General features: G+C 31.3%; 1 protein-coding gene across 1 annotated transcript in view; it reads right to left on the bottom strand.

Annotated features, from left to right (window-relative positions):
* The window catches only part of LOC127719885 (uncharacterized), a 62,438-nt gene extending 51,732 nt beyond the window's left edge, over positions 1-10,706 (bottom strand). Inside the window, exon 1 of the mRNA XM_052226239.1 lies at positions 10,507-10,706. Within this exon, the coding sequence (XP_052082199.1) occupies positions 10,507-10,549 (43 nt within the window). The 5' untranslated portion in view covers positions 10,550-10,706. The remainder of the gene's footprint in view (positions 1-10,506) is intronic.
* Positions 10,707-17,320: the final 6,614 nt, after the last annotated feature.

The following is a 17,320-nucleotide window of genomic DNA, read 5'->3' as shown; positions in this document are numbered from 1 at the left end:
ACCAGTGAAACACGGTTGTGCCAGACTATGAATTATTTGATTCTTCTACATATTGTTTTTCTTCCAATTTTCCTTATTATGTACCTTACACCTCTCCTGAGGACACACCTCTATAAAGAAAGAATCAATGACCAGTAGGCCAATCCAACCATCATAAAAAGATGACCATTACCCCACAGGTTACATGTATATAGTCAATAAATCACTATATCTAATGATCATCAAAATATATCTAATGACCATAATGACAAGGACGAACAATCAAGTACACCTAAAATGCAAAGGTTCATTTTTGTACAAACTATAAGATTTTTATTTATTAAAATTCCTACATTATATTTTACCAATAGTAAATATGTTTGGGTTGCTATAGCATATAGCTACTGCTTTGCAATAAAGAATTCATTCATTCGTTTAATATCAAAAGCCAAAAAATTCCCACTGGACATTAAGCAAGTATTAATCAATCAATTAATCAATGGCCAAACAGACAACTGGTACTTAGTCTGAACATGTATGTCTTTAAAACAAAAGATGTATTTTGATTGGCATGTCTCAAGTGACCATAATAATGCATCTTCTTGGCTAGAAAAGAGGTCTTAAAAAATTTACAATAAAACTTAAGTCCAAATGTAACATTGCAATACCATTTATACAAACAGATTTAATAATTTTATCTTTCCTGCTTGTAAAATCTGATCAATGTATAATGTAAGCTATATATAAACCAAAATAAAAGGTTTCATCTTAATACTCATTTTTCATGTGCTTTTATATGTTGAAATAGTCACAACACATTAACAGTAACTGGGTACTCAGATTTACATCCTTAGAGTTAAATGTAAGCTGTCATCAAAAATATATATAAAACCCTTGGAAAAGCCCAATTTTGCACCTTGTTTAAAAAATCATGAAAACTTTTGTTTGAATTTAAGCATAATACTTTTAAGCATACAATACTGGACCACCTGAGATCCCCCCCCCCCCCCATTTTTGGTTGGGTTTGTTGTTGGAACATATTTAAACAAAATAACTTTCATATTAAATGAACAAATACTTATAAATAGATTCACTGTATTCCATTTAAGAACCCGTAAAGCTAGCCAAAATTGTTTTGATGCGTGTTTCTTAGTCATCAACATGCATTCTATATATCTACATGGGTAGTAATAAATTATAACCTGCAATGTATATCGATTTATATTCAATTTTTTAAATCATTTTAGGATAAATTCAAAGTAAGGCGTTAAATTTAACACCTACAATTTTTTGGATTAAAATTCCGTAGACTGTCAAGGCTTTAAATCTTTTGAAGATTATAAAAGGCTGGATGATGTGTATGATTTAAATATAAAACAAACTCAACATGGGGTACAATGTATTCCTCTAACTTCATTTACTTGTCATTCTTATGAAATATTCAGATGACATCACACATTTTTCTTATAAAAACTTTTATAGAAATTTACTGTAGGCGTTAAAAGATGTTGAAAATTGTAATTCCCAGAGAAAAGATATTCAAACTAAATGAATCATACTTAAGTGATAGAATTAATTTTTTTTACAAATCCAATTGCATTCTGGTTTGTTTATGAAGCTCTACATATACAAATGTACATAACATTTATTAGACATGATGAAATCTTTATTTAATAGTTTCCAAAAACTATAACAGATTTTGCTTTGAAAGTATTGTCAATTTCTATCTTTCTAGAAAAAGAAAAAAAGTTTAAATGACTAAAACTGTAATCGTATTACAATTGCATAGAATTTCTTATTTACAAACTGAGAGATCAATATCAAACCAAATTTTGAACTAAAAGTTTTAAGTTAAACAGGAAGTTTTACACCTAAAAAGAAGTTCTATGTGTTAATTGTAGGTGATCGTAATAGGTGATTATCTCCCCTTTAAGTAGCAGTAAGACACCTGAGAAAGTTACATAAATTGTCACAGCAATTGGAGAACTTCACATGATCAAAGAAAACTATACAATTATATGAATTCTTTACTTTTAACAAGTTTCTTTAAATTCTGCTTAGTCAATTCAATTAAGATAGTTATCCAATGAGGGTCAACAATGGTACTCTGTTGAATGGGCCCATCATTGAATGACATTTAAAAAAAAGTTGTGGTATGATTGCCAATGAGACAACTCTCCACAAGACAAAGGACACAGAAATTAACAACTATTGGTCACTGTACAGCCTTCAAATGAGCAAAGCCCATACCCATAGTCAGCTATAAAAGGCCCCAAAATGACAAATGTCAAACAATTATGTTGAAAATTATTGACATGTCTATTTCAAGGTGAATCTCATCATGACCTTATCATTATGCCAAAAATATCTGAATTCACTAAAAAGCTAAAAAATTTATCCAAAATATTTCACAAAACTTGGTCATGGGTTTCATTTCAATTTCACTGTTAAATTCAGACGCCTCATGGACAGAGTTTGAATAATTATAGGGTAGACACTTGCCATGGTAATTGGATTTGAAGCAGTGTGTAATTGAAAGGTTGAGTGAAGTGTAACTTGTTATTAAACTGTGATTAGGTGGACTTGTTAAGTGCTCCTAACACTTCAATGACTATTGATAACAAATATTGGAGATTACCCGAGTAGCTCTTGTTGTCACCTCTAAAATCCACACATTATCTTTTAGTTGTTGAAATACTGAACATTCAAAATAAAAAAGTTACTGGTACTGACAATTCTTAACACTTAAACCAAGGTCAGACATATTATATAAAATATGGCATAATAGTTTGGAGTATAAATTACCTAACTTTGACAAATAAAACACCTTTTATGGAAAGTTGCACCAATTTATAGTCAAAATACAATGTAAACCAATTTTGTAAAACATTATCACAGATTTCAAAAGAGAACAAAAATTTAAACACTTAACTGTGAACCAAGGTGTACCACTGACAAGGTTTCGATTTGTCAGACAACGAAGCTACATATAAACACAAAATAGTAGTAAAATTTTACAATAATAATGTATATATTTCCAAAGTCCAAAAATAAGGATAATAAAAAAGGAAAACAAATACAAACATTGTAACATAAACTGTATAAGTTACTCAAATTGCATTAACTTTTCAACTTTACTTCATAAATAAAATGCTTTTAAAAGGGTGCTAAAATCACCATTAAAGGAATGCTTCAAATCTAATTTATGCATATAACCATGATAAATGCATAACTAATTTAAAAGCCTTTGTGAATATTTCTCCTCCTGACACAAATTTAAGTAAGAAGATTTTTAATTTACGCATCTTAGATTTCTTTGGGTTACTCAATGCAATATATAATTATAGACATTAAAATTCTTCTGTCTGTAAAAAAAGGCTTCATAATAAATCTATATGCTATTATAATTTCACCACTTCAAAACATAAAAATGTTTGGGAATTTTTAAGTTTACAAAATTCCCAAATTACATGCATTTTAGAATATTTCCACTTTTTGATGAAAACCATTCAACTGAACAAAACATGTACAAAATTTTTTATTGGAAATTATAAATCATCCATATAGACACATTATATTTCTTGTCATTTATTTCTACTTTGAATTTTATGTGATGTTATATAATCTGTACTTTCCAATTCAAATTTACGTTTCATACATACAAATTTATTTCATATCTAAAAAATTCTTAATTTAGTCATTCTCTTTTTATAAAATCTTAAGAATAATCCCCAATCATACTGTTACCTTACTGGAAGTAAAAAACTATACACAAATCACTTGTGATATTATGAAAACATGAATATTTGTCCATAGGACATCATGCTCCAGTATCAGATGTGGATTTAGGGGACCAGGGGGGCCTGGGCACCTTATAGAGCTGTATATGATTAATGCATAGACTTTTTACATGTCCCTCTCCAAACATTGCCTCGTTTGGGGCCCCTGGCACCCTTTTTCAAAATCCTGGATCCGCATCTGAGTATCACATTTTCATGTACAAACCCTAATTTGTGGTGTCTATATTTATAAACAAAAATAAAAATCTTACTCTTTTTCATGTGCTTTCAAATTAAAGTTAAAAAAAAAGGTCACAAAACTTTAATAGTAATTTAATAAACAGTCCCATAATAATGAACATGTGAACTTAGTTTCAAGTTGATGTGAACGAAAACTACCCTAGACAAAAACTTTAACCTGATATGGAAAGGATACAGTAACTAACAGAAGGTAAGACGCACAGACCCTCAAACATAATGCCCCCCTACCTATCTTATTAGTCATGAAAAAAAAGCAAAGACGATGCAACAGATTACCCAAAAGATCAGAATTTACCAGCACTGCACTTGTTTACATCTTAGAAGAGAACACCAAAATCTTCACGGTTATAGTCACCATTTATTTCTATTTTTTTCTTTTATTTCATTCTCTTTTTTATAAGTAGATTTTGAGAACAAAATATTTTCAGGAATAAGTTATAGACACATTTGATATTTAAACTTAAATATGTTCAACACTAAAGGATACTTATAGTGTAGTAAAAACTGAACTTAACCCCGCCACATTCTGTTTGTGCCTGTCCCAAGTCAGGAGCCTGTAATTGAGTGGTTGTTGTTTGTTGCTCTTTATCATATTTGTTTTTGGTTTATTGTTTTGTAGTGTGTTCTTGTTTTGTGCTGTTGCACCATTGTTCCAGGTTAGGGGGAGGGTTTGGCGCCATCTAACTAGTTTAACCCGCCACATTCTGTATGTGCCTGTCCCAAAGTCAGGCGCCTGTAATTCAGTGGTTGTCGTTTGTTGCTGTGTAACATATTTTTTTTTCGTTCATTATTTTGTACATAAACTAGGCAGTTAATTTTTCTCATTTGAATTATTTTACATTTATCATTTCAGGGCCTTTTATAGCTGACTATGCGGTATGGGCTTTCCTCATTGAGGAAGGCCGTACGGTGACCTAAAGTTGTTAATTTCTGTGTCAATTGGTCTCTTGTGGAGAGTTGTTTCATTGGCAATCATACCACATCTTCTTATTTTTATATTGACTATACAAAATTTAAAAGTTGGACTTCTCAAGTTTGATTATTAATATTCCAACAAGTTTCTTCATCATATACATTTATATCTAGCTTTCTTCATCATATACATTTATATCTAACTTTCTTCATCATATACATTTATATCTAGCTTTCTTCATCATATACATTTATATCTAACTTTCTTCATCATATACATTTATATCTAGCTTTCTTCATCATTTACATTTATATCTAACTTTCTTCATCATATACATTGATATCTAACTTTCTTCATCGTATACATTTTTATCTTACCTCCTATACATTTCTGGGGATATGATTGGTTAAAGGACTACACGTGGTAACTACATATATTTGATATAGGGTGTCCTAAAACATATGGGGTTAGTTACCATATGGGGTTAGTAAGGAGTTACTTCCCTTTCAAAACAAAAAAGAAATCTGAAAGGTTTCAACAGACAAAGAAATTGATAATGAATGATTGAAATAAATTCATAAAACAAATTTAAAGCTAACAAGTTGTTATTGTTGGCATTTGTTTTTTGTATAGACAAATGGAAGTAGGTTCTTTATACTAAGTATTGAAGACTTAATCACTTTGATAAGCCGCTAGTCTAAATACCAGTAAGATAAATTCGTTACACAGTGTGCTAGTGACCTAATACAATATATATAGGGTCAGTAAATTCCATATGGGGATTCGAGCTTCGCTCTCATCCCATATGGAATTTACTGACCCCATATATATCCTATTAGGTCACTAACACACCATGAAACTAATAATATCTAACTTTCTTCATCATATACATTTATATATAACTTTCATCATCATATACATTTATAACTAACTTTCTTCATCATAAACATTTATATCTAACTTTCTTAATCATATATGTATATCTATAATTACTGTATTTAGACCCCTCTACCAAGAAATTTGTTTTGCATGCAAACGTATAAAAATTGCGGTTTTTATCCAATGCAATCATAGGTTTGAACGTTGTTTTCAATTTAGACTTGTTTATATCTTATTATATACATTTATATCTAACTTTCTTTATATACATTTATATCTTACTTTCTTTATATACATTTATTAAATTTTCTTTATATACATTTATATCTAACTTTCTTTATATACATTTATATCTTTCTTTATATACATTTATATTTCAACTAAACAAAACATATAGTGCAATCGTGTTATCAAGCAAAATATGAAAATGCTTAATTTATCAGTTTGCTATACTGGTATAGATTGAATACATTAAGTTGTTGAATACATGTACTAGAGGTAAACATTGTCTTGCTGATTGTTTCATGCTTCAAGTTTAGCTATTGGCTATAGTTTTTAACAAATCATTATGATCAAAGGCCAACATTTTTATATAGCTTGATACAAAGGACTTTTTTATATTGTATCACTGTATATCCAATGATACACAATAAAGATTGCATGCAACATTCTACCTAGAAGTATCAAGTAACAGTTTAAAGGATAAAGGTCACGAGACATGATAAATTGAAGATCTCCTTACTTTGTTTGGCGGAGTATCATATTCAACCAACCACAAAAATAGCTAGAAGTTATAAAGCTGGAGAAAACCGCAGTCATTTTCATGTCACATAATAATAATTTCTGAAAAACCACACCATATTTTATTAAAATATGATACTTTGTGTCAAAAGTACAGCTATATCAAAGCCTATGTGAAATAATCAATTGTACATGCATGTGATGTTTTCAGTGTATTTTTTTTTTGTGAAATTATGACTATTAAGGATGTACACCTCTGAGGAGCCAAAAATTTCTAGAATTAAACTTTTTTTCTAAAACCTGATTTTTGGGTTTAATTTTTTTTATGACTGTAAAAAAAATAATTGGTGAAGAAAAAATTATATGGTGGTGCACTTCTTTTTTTGCTACAGCCATTTGAAAGTACCCCATTTTGAAGATTTTTCCATTTTTCATCCATTTTTACCCATTTTTGGGCTATTATCATGAAAACAATCACAGTTTCACAATTAAACTTTTTTTCATACAATTTGAATAAATTTAACTTAAAAAAAACTATAGGTAGGTGTTAATATAAGAAAGTTTTATTAAATTTTGTTGCTTTTTCATGTCAAATTTACCATGTTGTCAAATTTGTAAATCTGGGATTTTTCTCTTTTTTTAGAACAAAAAGCATATTATTTCAACATCTTTGTTATAAATGATTGAACAAATACATATCTAAGAAATTTGAAAAGAAAATAATGATATGGGATGTACATGTATCTGGTAAAATTATTTCTTGTACCCCTCATCCATTTTGTCAACATTTTGGCTTAAATGAGACTGACTTGATTGGTTATAAAATTTGAAAATTTTATTATTCAAAAACTACTTATTGTAAATTCACAATTTTAAAGTTAAGTTTGATTATAATATTTTTTAAATTTATTGATATTTTCCACTTGTATCACATGTTTTGGAAATAATTCCAGAACGAGATTTCAATGAGACTGAAACATCAGAAGAATACATCCTTAATGGTTTTCCAAATAAGGGGTAATTATTCTACAAGGGTTTTTAAAGGTCATTAATTAGACTGATATTTTCAACCCATACATGTGCATGTATTCACATGTTCAGAAGATGATTACTCCAGTTATAGACCTGATACTAACAATGATCAAACCATAAACTATCCTAATAAATTTGATTTCTACTACTTATTAATTGTATATCATTGAGAGATAAAATATTGAATTGTATGTCAGTCTAATTTATATTTAAGTGGGTCTCATTGGGGTCTAAGCGTGACCCGGGATTGCCGATTTTTTGTAAGCGTGACATGTGAAAGTCATTGTGCCGTGAAAATGGGAAAGGAAGTCTAGCGGGACACGGGAAATTACAATAAAATGAGAATTGCTTACGTACATAGCGTAAGCGGGATACGGGAATCTGACAAGACAGTAAGCGGGATCCTGGATCAGAACCCCATTTAAGGCTATTTAAAAATAGCAATATAGGTTTTGGTTTTGGTCATTGTTGAAGGCTGTACTGTGACATACAATTGCTAACATCTAGGTCATTAGGTCATTGGGTTGGATAGTTGTTCCAATTGGCAATCACACTACAATTAGCATTTTCCAAAATTCACTGATAAACTCTGCCATAAAAATCACTTTCTATTTTATAAGTTTTGTTAGATTTGTTTTATTCAACAACAAATGATTTCCATCTAACTTTGGAATCGTTATACAGTGGATTCATTATTATAATTTACTAAATTTCTTGGATTTCATGGATACAGGTGAACCACAAACTTAATTACAAATATTCTACAGGCTTGTATGTGGACTTAGTGTGATTAAGGCTATGGAAAATAAAAGAAATAAGGTATGCTAAATGCTAATTTCTAGAAAAAATAGCATATACTTTCTTCACCACCAATGCTGAATGTCAAATTGCATATACAGTAGTTTGAATAAAATCCATTTAAAAAAAGAATATCTAAATTAATTTAACCTGTATATATGAGGAAAAAAAGCAAAATATGCATTCATAATTATTTCCTGTATTGTTATATCAAATCTAATAAGTTTGCACCAGGAACATGTTCATTTTTTTGTACTTGTTTTGACATGGGATTATCTGACATGGTAGTACTTTCTGTATAACATGTGTTACAGTACAGTCTCAGGTATTATCTACATGTACTTTTCAATAATTAAATATTAATACTAATAAGACAATAATTACATACATTTAATAAGTAACTTTGTCAGTAGACAGTTCAAAGGGCCTTTTATTGTTACCCATTTGTGAAATCACTCAAGTAGATATTGATCTAAGTTATTGACTGGCTAATAATTATTGACTGGATAATATCTGGGGTAATGTTACATAACAGCAAGTGAAAGCTGCAATCAATAATGAGTAATTATTTGAAGTTAGGACCAGTGTGAAAATAGTTTGTTTAGACAGCTTTGTAAATATGTGAAATAGTTAGATAAGCTATAGCAAGTATACATGTATAGTGACACTGTGGGGGGAGGGGTGGGCGATAAAAAATTGATGATGAACACCTGTAATTTTAAACTTTCTTTAACACATGCATAGACTGGATTAGAATTAATTGTTGGCCACTAAAAAAGTAAATCATAGAGGGTAAATAGTGAAAATTTATGTACATATATTATTCCCTTGATCTATTAATATTATCAACATTTTGAATAAGAAAGAAAAATGTTAAAATTCAAAAGATTGTTTTTTATCACCATTTTATAACTATCCAAGTCAGCATTCAGACGGGTGTTGTTTTTATACAAATAAATTATTTCAACCATTATTATTCAACATTCAAAATACAAAAAAATTTATAAATAATTTCTATATATTTTGCAATAAAATATATATCAATAAATAACAGTGCACAATAGTGTGATACATGTAAAACATAAAACTTCCAAAATTTGGTCAAATTAATTGAATACTTTGTAGATAAAAATAAGGTGATGTGGTATCAAGACAACTTTAAACTTTTGTTCCCTAAAACACACAAAACATTATGTCTAGAGCTCTACATTTTCTAACTAAAAAAGTGTTATTTAAGGACAGTTAAACCTGGGATAATAGTCCCAGGTAAAACATATGGTTGACGTAGAGTAATTAAGAGATGTATCTCCATCAGTCACAGGTCAAACCTGGAATATCAGGTGCAGTTTTGACAAATTGCTGTTTGTCTTGTTTGAGGTCATCAAACTACCACAGTAACAAGACAAACAAATATTTGTCTATATGACAAGACACTGAAATGAAGCTGGAAAAATATTTGTCTTAAATATTTTACTGCATGAAGAAATCTAATAACACACATGTACAAGGAGGAGTATTTTTTTTACAATATGAATAGATGAACAAACAAGTTACATGTTTGTCAGTATCAGTAAAAAGTTTTTAAGTTGAAAATCGTAAAACTCTCTAAGAATTTCTAGTTTTCATAATTTTATCCGATTTTTAATTATGAATTTACCACGCTTTAAGTTATTATGTCCACATCTTAACTAGAAACTAATGAGATACATCAATAAAAAATGTCCAGGAATGAAATGTTATAGGGTCATATTATAGTGGTCAGTTAGTACATATCTATCCAGACACCAATAATCATTACTTTAGTTTATTGCTACTACCATAATACATAATTTAAACAAATATACAACCGGTATCAAAAACTTAATTGCCCTAAGGCTAAAGATAAGCTTCTATTTCTACCCATTTAAACATTTTCCGAAGTGTTGACAAACAATCAAATCTTATTGACAAGTTCTTGACCCAAACCGATAGTGTAAACTGATAAAAAAAAAAACGTTTACAAGACACGACGGAATCGTCCTGAAATCACCAAAAACGAAGAACTATCAGTAATAGTTAGAAACTTAGAGTAACATGTACATGTGCAACTCCAAACAGATAAATTGAACAGTTTCAAAGACTCACCTTCAACCTTGTCCATTTGTCCAAATAAAATATTAAACACCATCACTGAAAAGATCCATTCGCAACACAACTAAATTATCCCATATTTACACTTTTCCATAAATGACACTTTGTTAATTCACAATTGAAAGTTACTTGTCCTTTCTCAGGCACTGTCGTTTGTATTCTGTCAGCTGTGATAGTATGCCGCAACGCTTTGTGTACAATGTTTCTTTGGTTTTACCTTATAGGAAAAGCGATAAAATTTCGACTTCCGAACAACAAGTTAAAATTTCCCGGGAAAAATCAAAGCGAAATAACTCAATTCCGTTTTTGAGATTAAATAAGTGAAAAATTCTTGTAGTAATAAATTTATATAAAAACATATTGCAAATTTTCATTTAAATTCCATAATTATCTTAATAATACATTCAACAGATAAAAAAATAAATAAACATTAGCCAGAGATTCAAATTATAGGTAGACGAAAAACAGACAATGCCACTACAAAAAACAGAACAAGAGGCTCCTTTGAACACGGTTCGCAGGCTCATCTGTAATTGGCAAAAATACAAAAGATGAAGCAACATCGTCGTATTACATATCAAAATTTCGCAGGGAAGATGAGTTTAACATAGAGAACTGATACACCAATTGATATTGCATTATCATTATAGTAAGAGAACATCATACTTATAGCGGAATGGAAAGTGAAAAATGATGCTAGTTTCTTTCCATACTTCATAAGGTATGGAATCTGTCTCGTGTGATCCACAGGCACTTTGTCTCAGAAAAAAATTCTTATATACATTAATATGGTATTTTAAGGTATATAGGAAACTTTGTCTGAGACAAGTGCCTGTGTCGTGTGAACAAAAGAACAAGTCGAGAAGACAGCAACCATAGGAAAGTCGATTATCTGTTGTAAGAAAAATGGTGAAAAAATGATTTCTTCGATTGATAATTGAAAACTCACTTTCACATCTTCAGTGATATAGAAATGTATAAGTAAGATGTGACATCATTACCAATGAGAAAACTATCCACCAGTGGATGTAATTACCTCTGGGTCTGTCGCACGGTCGTCTATAATGTACAAAACAAGACTGTTGAACTAACGGCGTGACTTCTGTTTTTTTTTGTTTGAAAAACAATAACTAAAATTGGAACAAAATGACGGTAAGAACCTAAACGTGTACGACAACCACTTAATTACAGGTTCCTGACTTGGCACATAGACATTTTATTAATTTGGCGTTATCAAACATGTTGGAATTGATTTAAGCCATTTGCAACTGCTTTTTACATTTTCTTATATTGTGGTGTAACTTTAATTTCCCATGGTTATGGGAGGGTCGAGCGCTCACAAACATGATTAACCCGGCCACATTATTCAAGATCCCGTCCCAAGTCAGGAGCATGAAATTCAAACGTTGCCGTTTGCAGCTGTTTGTAACATATTTGTTTTTGTTCATTATTTTGTACATTGATTAGGCTGTTAGTTTTCTCGTTTGAATTGTTTTAATCCGCAATTTGTCATTTCGGGGCCTTTTATAGGTAACTATGTGATATGGGTTTTGCTAACTGTTGCAGGTCGTACAGTGACCTATATATGTTAATTTCTGTTTCATTTGGTCTCTTGTGGAGAGTTGTCTCATTGGCAATCATACCACATCTTCTTATTTTTATGTGCCACTTCATGTTGGTTATTGTTGTAGTGTGGATGAAAAATTGAGAAAAAGTGCATACACTTGAAAATACTAAACTCTTGAGTGTTTGAAATTGGGAGACAGACAAAAATAATGACTGTCATATTTTTTTGATTTTTTTTTTTTTGTTAATTGTATTGTATAAAAAAGTCAGTAAGTTTTCTCGTTTGATTGTTGCATATTTTCCATGTCGGAACCTTTTATAGCGGACTATACGGTATGAATTATTTTCATTGTTGAAGGCCATATATACATGACCCACAACTGATTTGATCTTCGTCATTTGAACTTTGGTATATAGCTGTCTCATTGGTTATTATACTTCATCTCCTTATTTTTATATTGTGAGCGATCCACAATCACCTTAAAAAAATAGTTCGAGTGTTAAAGGGCATAACTCAATATATCAGCACGAAACACAACCCAAAAAAATCCAACTTTTGAAAACTTTATTCTTTCAACAAGCAGCTGGGACTATTATACTATACTAGTACCAGCAAGCAGTGAAATTACTGATATCTTTGAAATGGTTGACTTGTTCGTGTTACGTTGTTAAAATTGAAAGTTGAAATCATCCTTTCAAAAATTTGTAAGGGTTCCGCGGAACATAGTGTCTCGCCTTCTTTACAAATCTAATAAATGTTTTAAACACAGACTGTATATAATGGGAACTGGAAGAAAAACTAACTCCATTTATAAGTTATATACAAAAAAACAGGAAATTATTTTTTACAAATATTCCTTCTAGATACTAGCTTTAGATCATAAACAAGCTTCTGTCTTAGTTTGGTACAAATCCAGGATAAGAACGTTATTAAAATTTTAAAAACTTTAACCACAGAGTGAATGTAATGTTAACTGGCAGAAAAACTAAGTTCATTTAAAGGTAAAATACGGAAAAACAGATTTTTTTAACAAAATTTACTTCTGGATACTATCTTATGATCATAAACAAAGTTTCTATTCAAGTTTGGTAGAAATCCAGGATAGTTTAAGAAAGTTCTTAAAATTTCAAAAACTTTAACCACAGAGTGAATAGTTGTGGACACCGCCGACGCTGACGACAGAATGTAGGATCGCTATGTCTCGCTTTTTCGACAAAAGTCGAAGGCTCAACAAAAATTAAACGGACGCCATCACGTGTTTGTTGACCGTTATGGAATATCTGTATCACAGATGACCACGTACATGTTTCAAATGTCGTAATCACAATCACATCCTCTCTCCCTCGAATGTGACCTATCGAATTAGACTCATCACCGGATTTGTACCTAATGAACAACCCGACTGATATCACATGTGGAACATGAACAACCCGACTGATATCACATGTGGAACATGAACAACCCGACTGATATCACATGTGGAACATGATCTCTGCTAACCCTTCCAGAGCAAGGATTAGCCCCGGGTTTTTTGGTGGGGTTCGTGTTGCTCAGTATTTAGTTTTGTATATTGTGTTTTGTATATACATACTGCATGTAGCTTGTCTTTTGGTTTTAATATTTTTTGCCACGGCGTTGTCAGTCTGTGTTCGAATATCCCCTTGGTATCTTTCGCCTCTCATCTTCGTCATTTTGGTACCCAACTCAATGTTCAAAAACATGGGGTTTTGCAAACAGCACACACTTACATATCTTCTTTCTCGTGTGTTCCCAAAAGATTCAAAGATAAATTGTTATGATTAGGCCAAGTTGACTTAATCTTTTCGTGTATCAGAGTATTTAAGAGACTGAAGCAGATCTTGGCATAGCTGGTGATGCATTCCTAGTAAGAGACACGTATCCTGTTCTCGTTTGTAATGGGGTTCGTGCGATTACCTCAGTTTTTGTTTGGTTCTTCGATCTTCTAGGACGAATTCTGAGAGTTTAACATCAGTTAAACACTGTCACTGTAATTTATCAGATTGTTAAGATCACAGAATGACCGTAAGGCAGTGAAGATGGATATACTCATATCGGCTGCATCACAACAAAACTCGGCCTTGTATGGCGAAACCAAATCTGTAAAGGGAAATCCTTTTGATTGTGCAGGATCCATAACTTCGATTTTTTAATGACATTTAAATCTGATGCCTCGATCGTGTAACATTCCTGTTCTCTCTGCTTCATATAACACACTTCGGTTTCGAATCTTGAATTCTAAAAATTCGTTTGTTAATTTTGTTTGTGTCAATGTATGAGTTTGACTGTCCCTCTGGTATCTTTCGCCTCTCTTTTGAGATACTGAGAGAGAGTACATAACAAACGTGAGATGAAAAAAATCTGATTATAAACATACAAACAGCTGGTATTTGAAGAATAAACTTCATTTTACCGAACCATTACTTTCTTTTAAATGTTGAGCAGCTCGACGTTAAAAACTCTCAACTCGACTTTTGTAACTCTCAACTCGACTTTTGTTACTCTCAACTCGACTTTCTTAACTCGCCAAACTCAATATTCACAAAGTAAATCTATAAAAAATATATATAGATGATTCGTCGACAGACGGACGGGCAGAGTTATTATTCTAACACTCTCAAATTTGTTTGCGAGGGTAAATATATTGTTATTTCTCTCTCTGGCGATGCTTGTCTCATTTGCAAGCATGTCAAATATCCTTGTTAGCTAATAATATAATCAAGTTGCTCAATCGGAAAATGAAGGTCAAGGTGACCTACTAATAATGCTTTTGTTTGTATTGTCCAAGCATATATTCGATGGTAAAGTTTACTATCTTAGATATGCAATACAGCTAATTTCCTAATGCATGTAGAGCAAGACTTTGGTTAGCTTGCTTGCTTTGTTTGTATATTGTACAATTGTAATTGGTATAACGTCCAATCAAATTTAAATATAAAATATACAGGTTTAATTATGCCTATATATATATTGTTTGAAGATGTCAATCTTAATTACAAAGCTTGAGTAAACGTTTATACAAACAAAGCCAGCAAGCTAACCAAAGTTTTAATCTACAAGCATTAGGAAATTAGCTGTAAATACAAAAAAAAGTTAACCAATATCATATACTAGTAGTACTTTTTGGAAGAAGAACATAGGAAGAAGATGAATTTACGGATCCTTTATACTTCGTAATCGGGCTCTAAAATACAAATATCGCCGAATTATATAATCTCAGAAGTTGAGTGTCAGCAACAACGAAAAAGATAAATACAAATAAATACTAATACACTGAAAAAATAAAATCACAGGGGTTCTTTTCACCTGGAAACAATACAAAAAAAAATGAAATGCAGAAGTTTGCTTTCAGTAACAAGCAGCCGAAAATGAAAGTTCATGGTCCAATGAAAAATAAATGTAAGGTATCAGCAACAAACGGTTAAAGGAGTGCACTCGATGAAATGTCTTGCTGGTTTACTTATCATTGAGTTCATGGATATAAAAAAGAAGATGTGGTATAATTGCCAATGAGACAACTCTCCACAAGAGACCAAATGACAGAGAAATTAACCATACGGCCTTCAACAATGAGCAAAGCCCATACCGCAAAGTCAGCTATAAAGGCCCCGAAATGACAATGCAAAACAATTCAAACGAGAAAACTAACGGCCTGATTTATATACAAAAAAATCATAAGGGTTCCGCGGAACCCAGTGTCTCGCCTACTTTTGCTGTTAATCGCAGGCTCAACAAAAATGAGGAAAAAAATCAATAAAAATATTCCTTTAGATACTATCTTTTGATTGTAAGAAGCTTCTGTCAAAGTTTGGTATGAATCCAGGATAGTTTATGAATCTAATAAATGTTTTAAAAACTTTAACTGCAGACTGTATTTAATGTTAACTGGAAGAAAAATAAGTCCATTTATAGGTTAAATACGGATAAACAGGTACAAAATTTTAACAAAATTTCCTTCTAGATACTAGCTTTTGATCATAAACAAGCTTCAGAATCTGTCAAAGTTTGGTACAAATCCAGGATAGTTTAAGAAAGTTATTAAAATTTTAAAAACTTTAACCACAGAGTGAATGTATTGTTTCCTGGCAGAAAAAACTTAGTCCATTTATAAGTAAAATAAGGAAAAAAAGATTTTTTTTACCAAATTTACTTCTGGATACTATCTTATGATCATAAACAAGCTTCTGTCCAAGTTTGATACAAATCCAGGATAGTTTAAGAAAGTTATTAAAATTTTAAAAAATTTAACCACATAGTGTATGTAATGTATTCCGGCAGAAAAACTAAGTCCATTTACAAGTAAAATACGGAAAAACAGGAATTTTATTTTTACAAAATTTACTTCTGGATACTATCTTATGATCATAAACAAGCTTCTGTCCAAATTTGGTACAAATCCAGGATAGTTTAAGAAAGTTATTAAAATTTCAAAAACTTTAACCACAGAGTGAATGCAATGTTTCCCAGCAGAAAAACTAAGTCCATTTACCAGTAAAATACGGAAAAACAGGAATTTTTTTTTACAAAATTTACTTCTGGATACTATCTTATGACCATAAACAAGCTTCTGTCCAAGTTTGGTACAAATCCAGGATAGTTTAAGAAAATTATAAATTTCAAAAACTTTAACCACAGAGTGAATATTTGTGGACGCCGCCGACGACGACGACAACAACGACGACGACGACGCCGACGGAATGTAGGATCGCTATGTCTCGCTTTTTCGACTAAAGTCGAAGGCTCGACAAAAATGAACGAATAACAAATATGTGACACATAAACTAACGACAACCACTGAATTACAGGCTCCTGACTGGGACAGGCACATACATACAGAATGTGGCGGGGTTAAACATGTTAACGGGATCCCAACCCTCCCCCTAACCTGGGACAGTGGTATAACAGTACAACATAAGAACGAACTATAAAAATCAGTTAAAAGAGGCTTAACTCATCAGATGGATAAAAATACAAATACTACACATACATGTGGACGTTGCCGGGTAATTGTACATCCAAACAACAAAAAGACACTAAGTACAGATCTGAGAGTACTCGCAGTTACTGACAGCTAGTTCAAAGCCACTAACAACTAATAAAAAAAAACATTGATCACTGGTCCATGAAATTCAGGTCAAGGTCATATGAATCCTGATAGTAACTGATAAACTGACAAAATAACAAAGAGTACATACACTGAAATGTCTCGCCTGCTTTACTACC

Source organism: Mytilus californianus, unplaced genomic scaffold (genome assembly GCF_021869535.1).
Source record: "Mytilus californianus isolate M0D057914Y unplaced genomic scaffold, xbMytCali1.0.p SCAF_11, whole genome shotgun sequence".
In the NCBI taxonomy this organism is placed as follows: Eukaryota; Metazoa; Mollusca; class Bivalvia; order Mytilida; family Mytilidae; genus Mytilus; species Mytilus californianus.
Note: the sequence above shows the minus strand (reverse complement) of the source record. Positions and strands in the feature narration are given on the sequence as shown.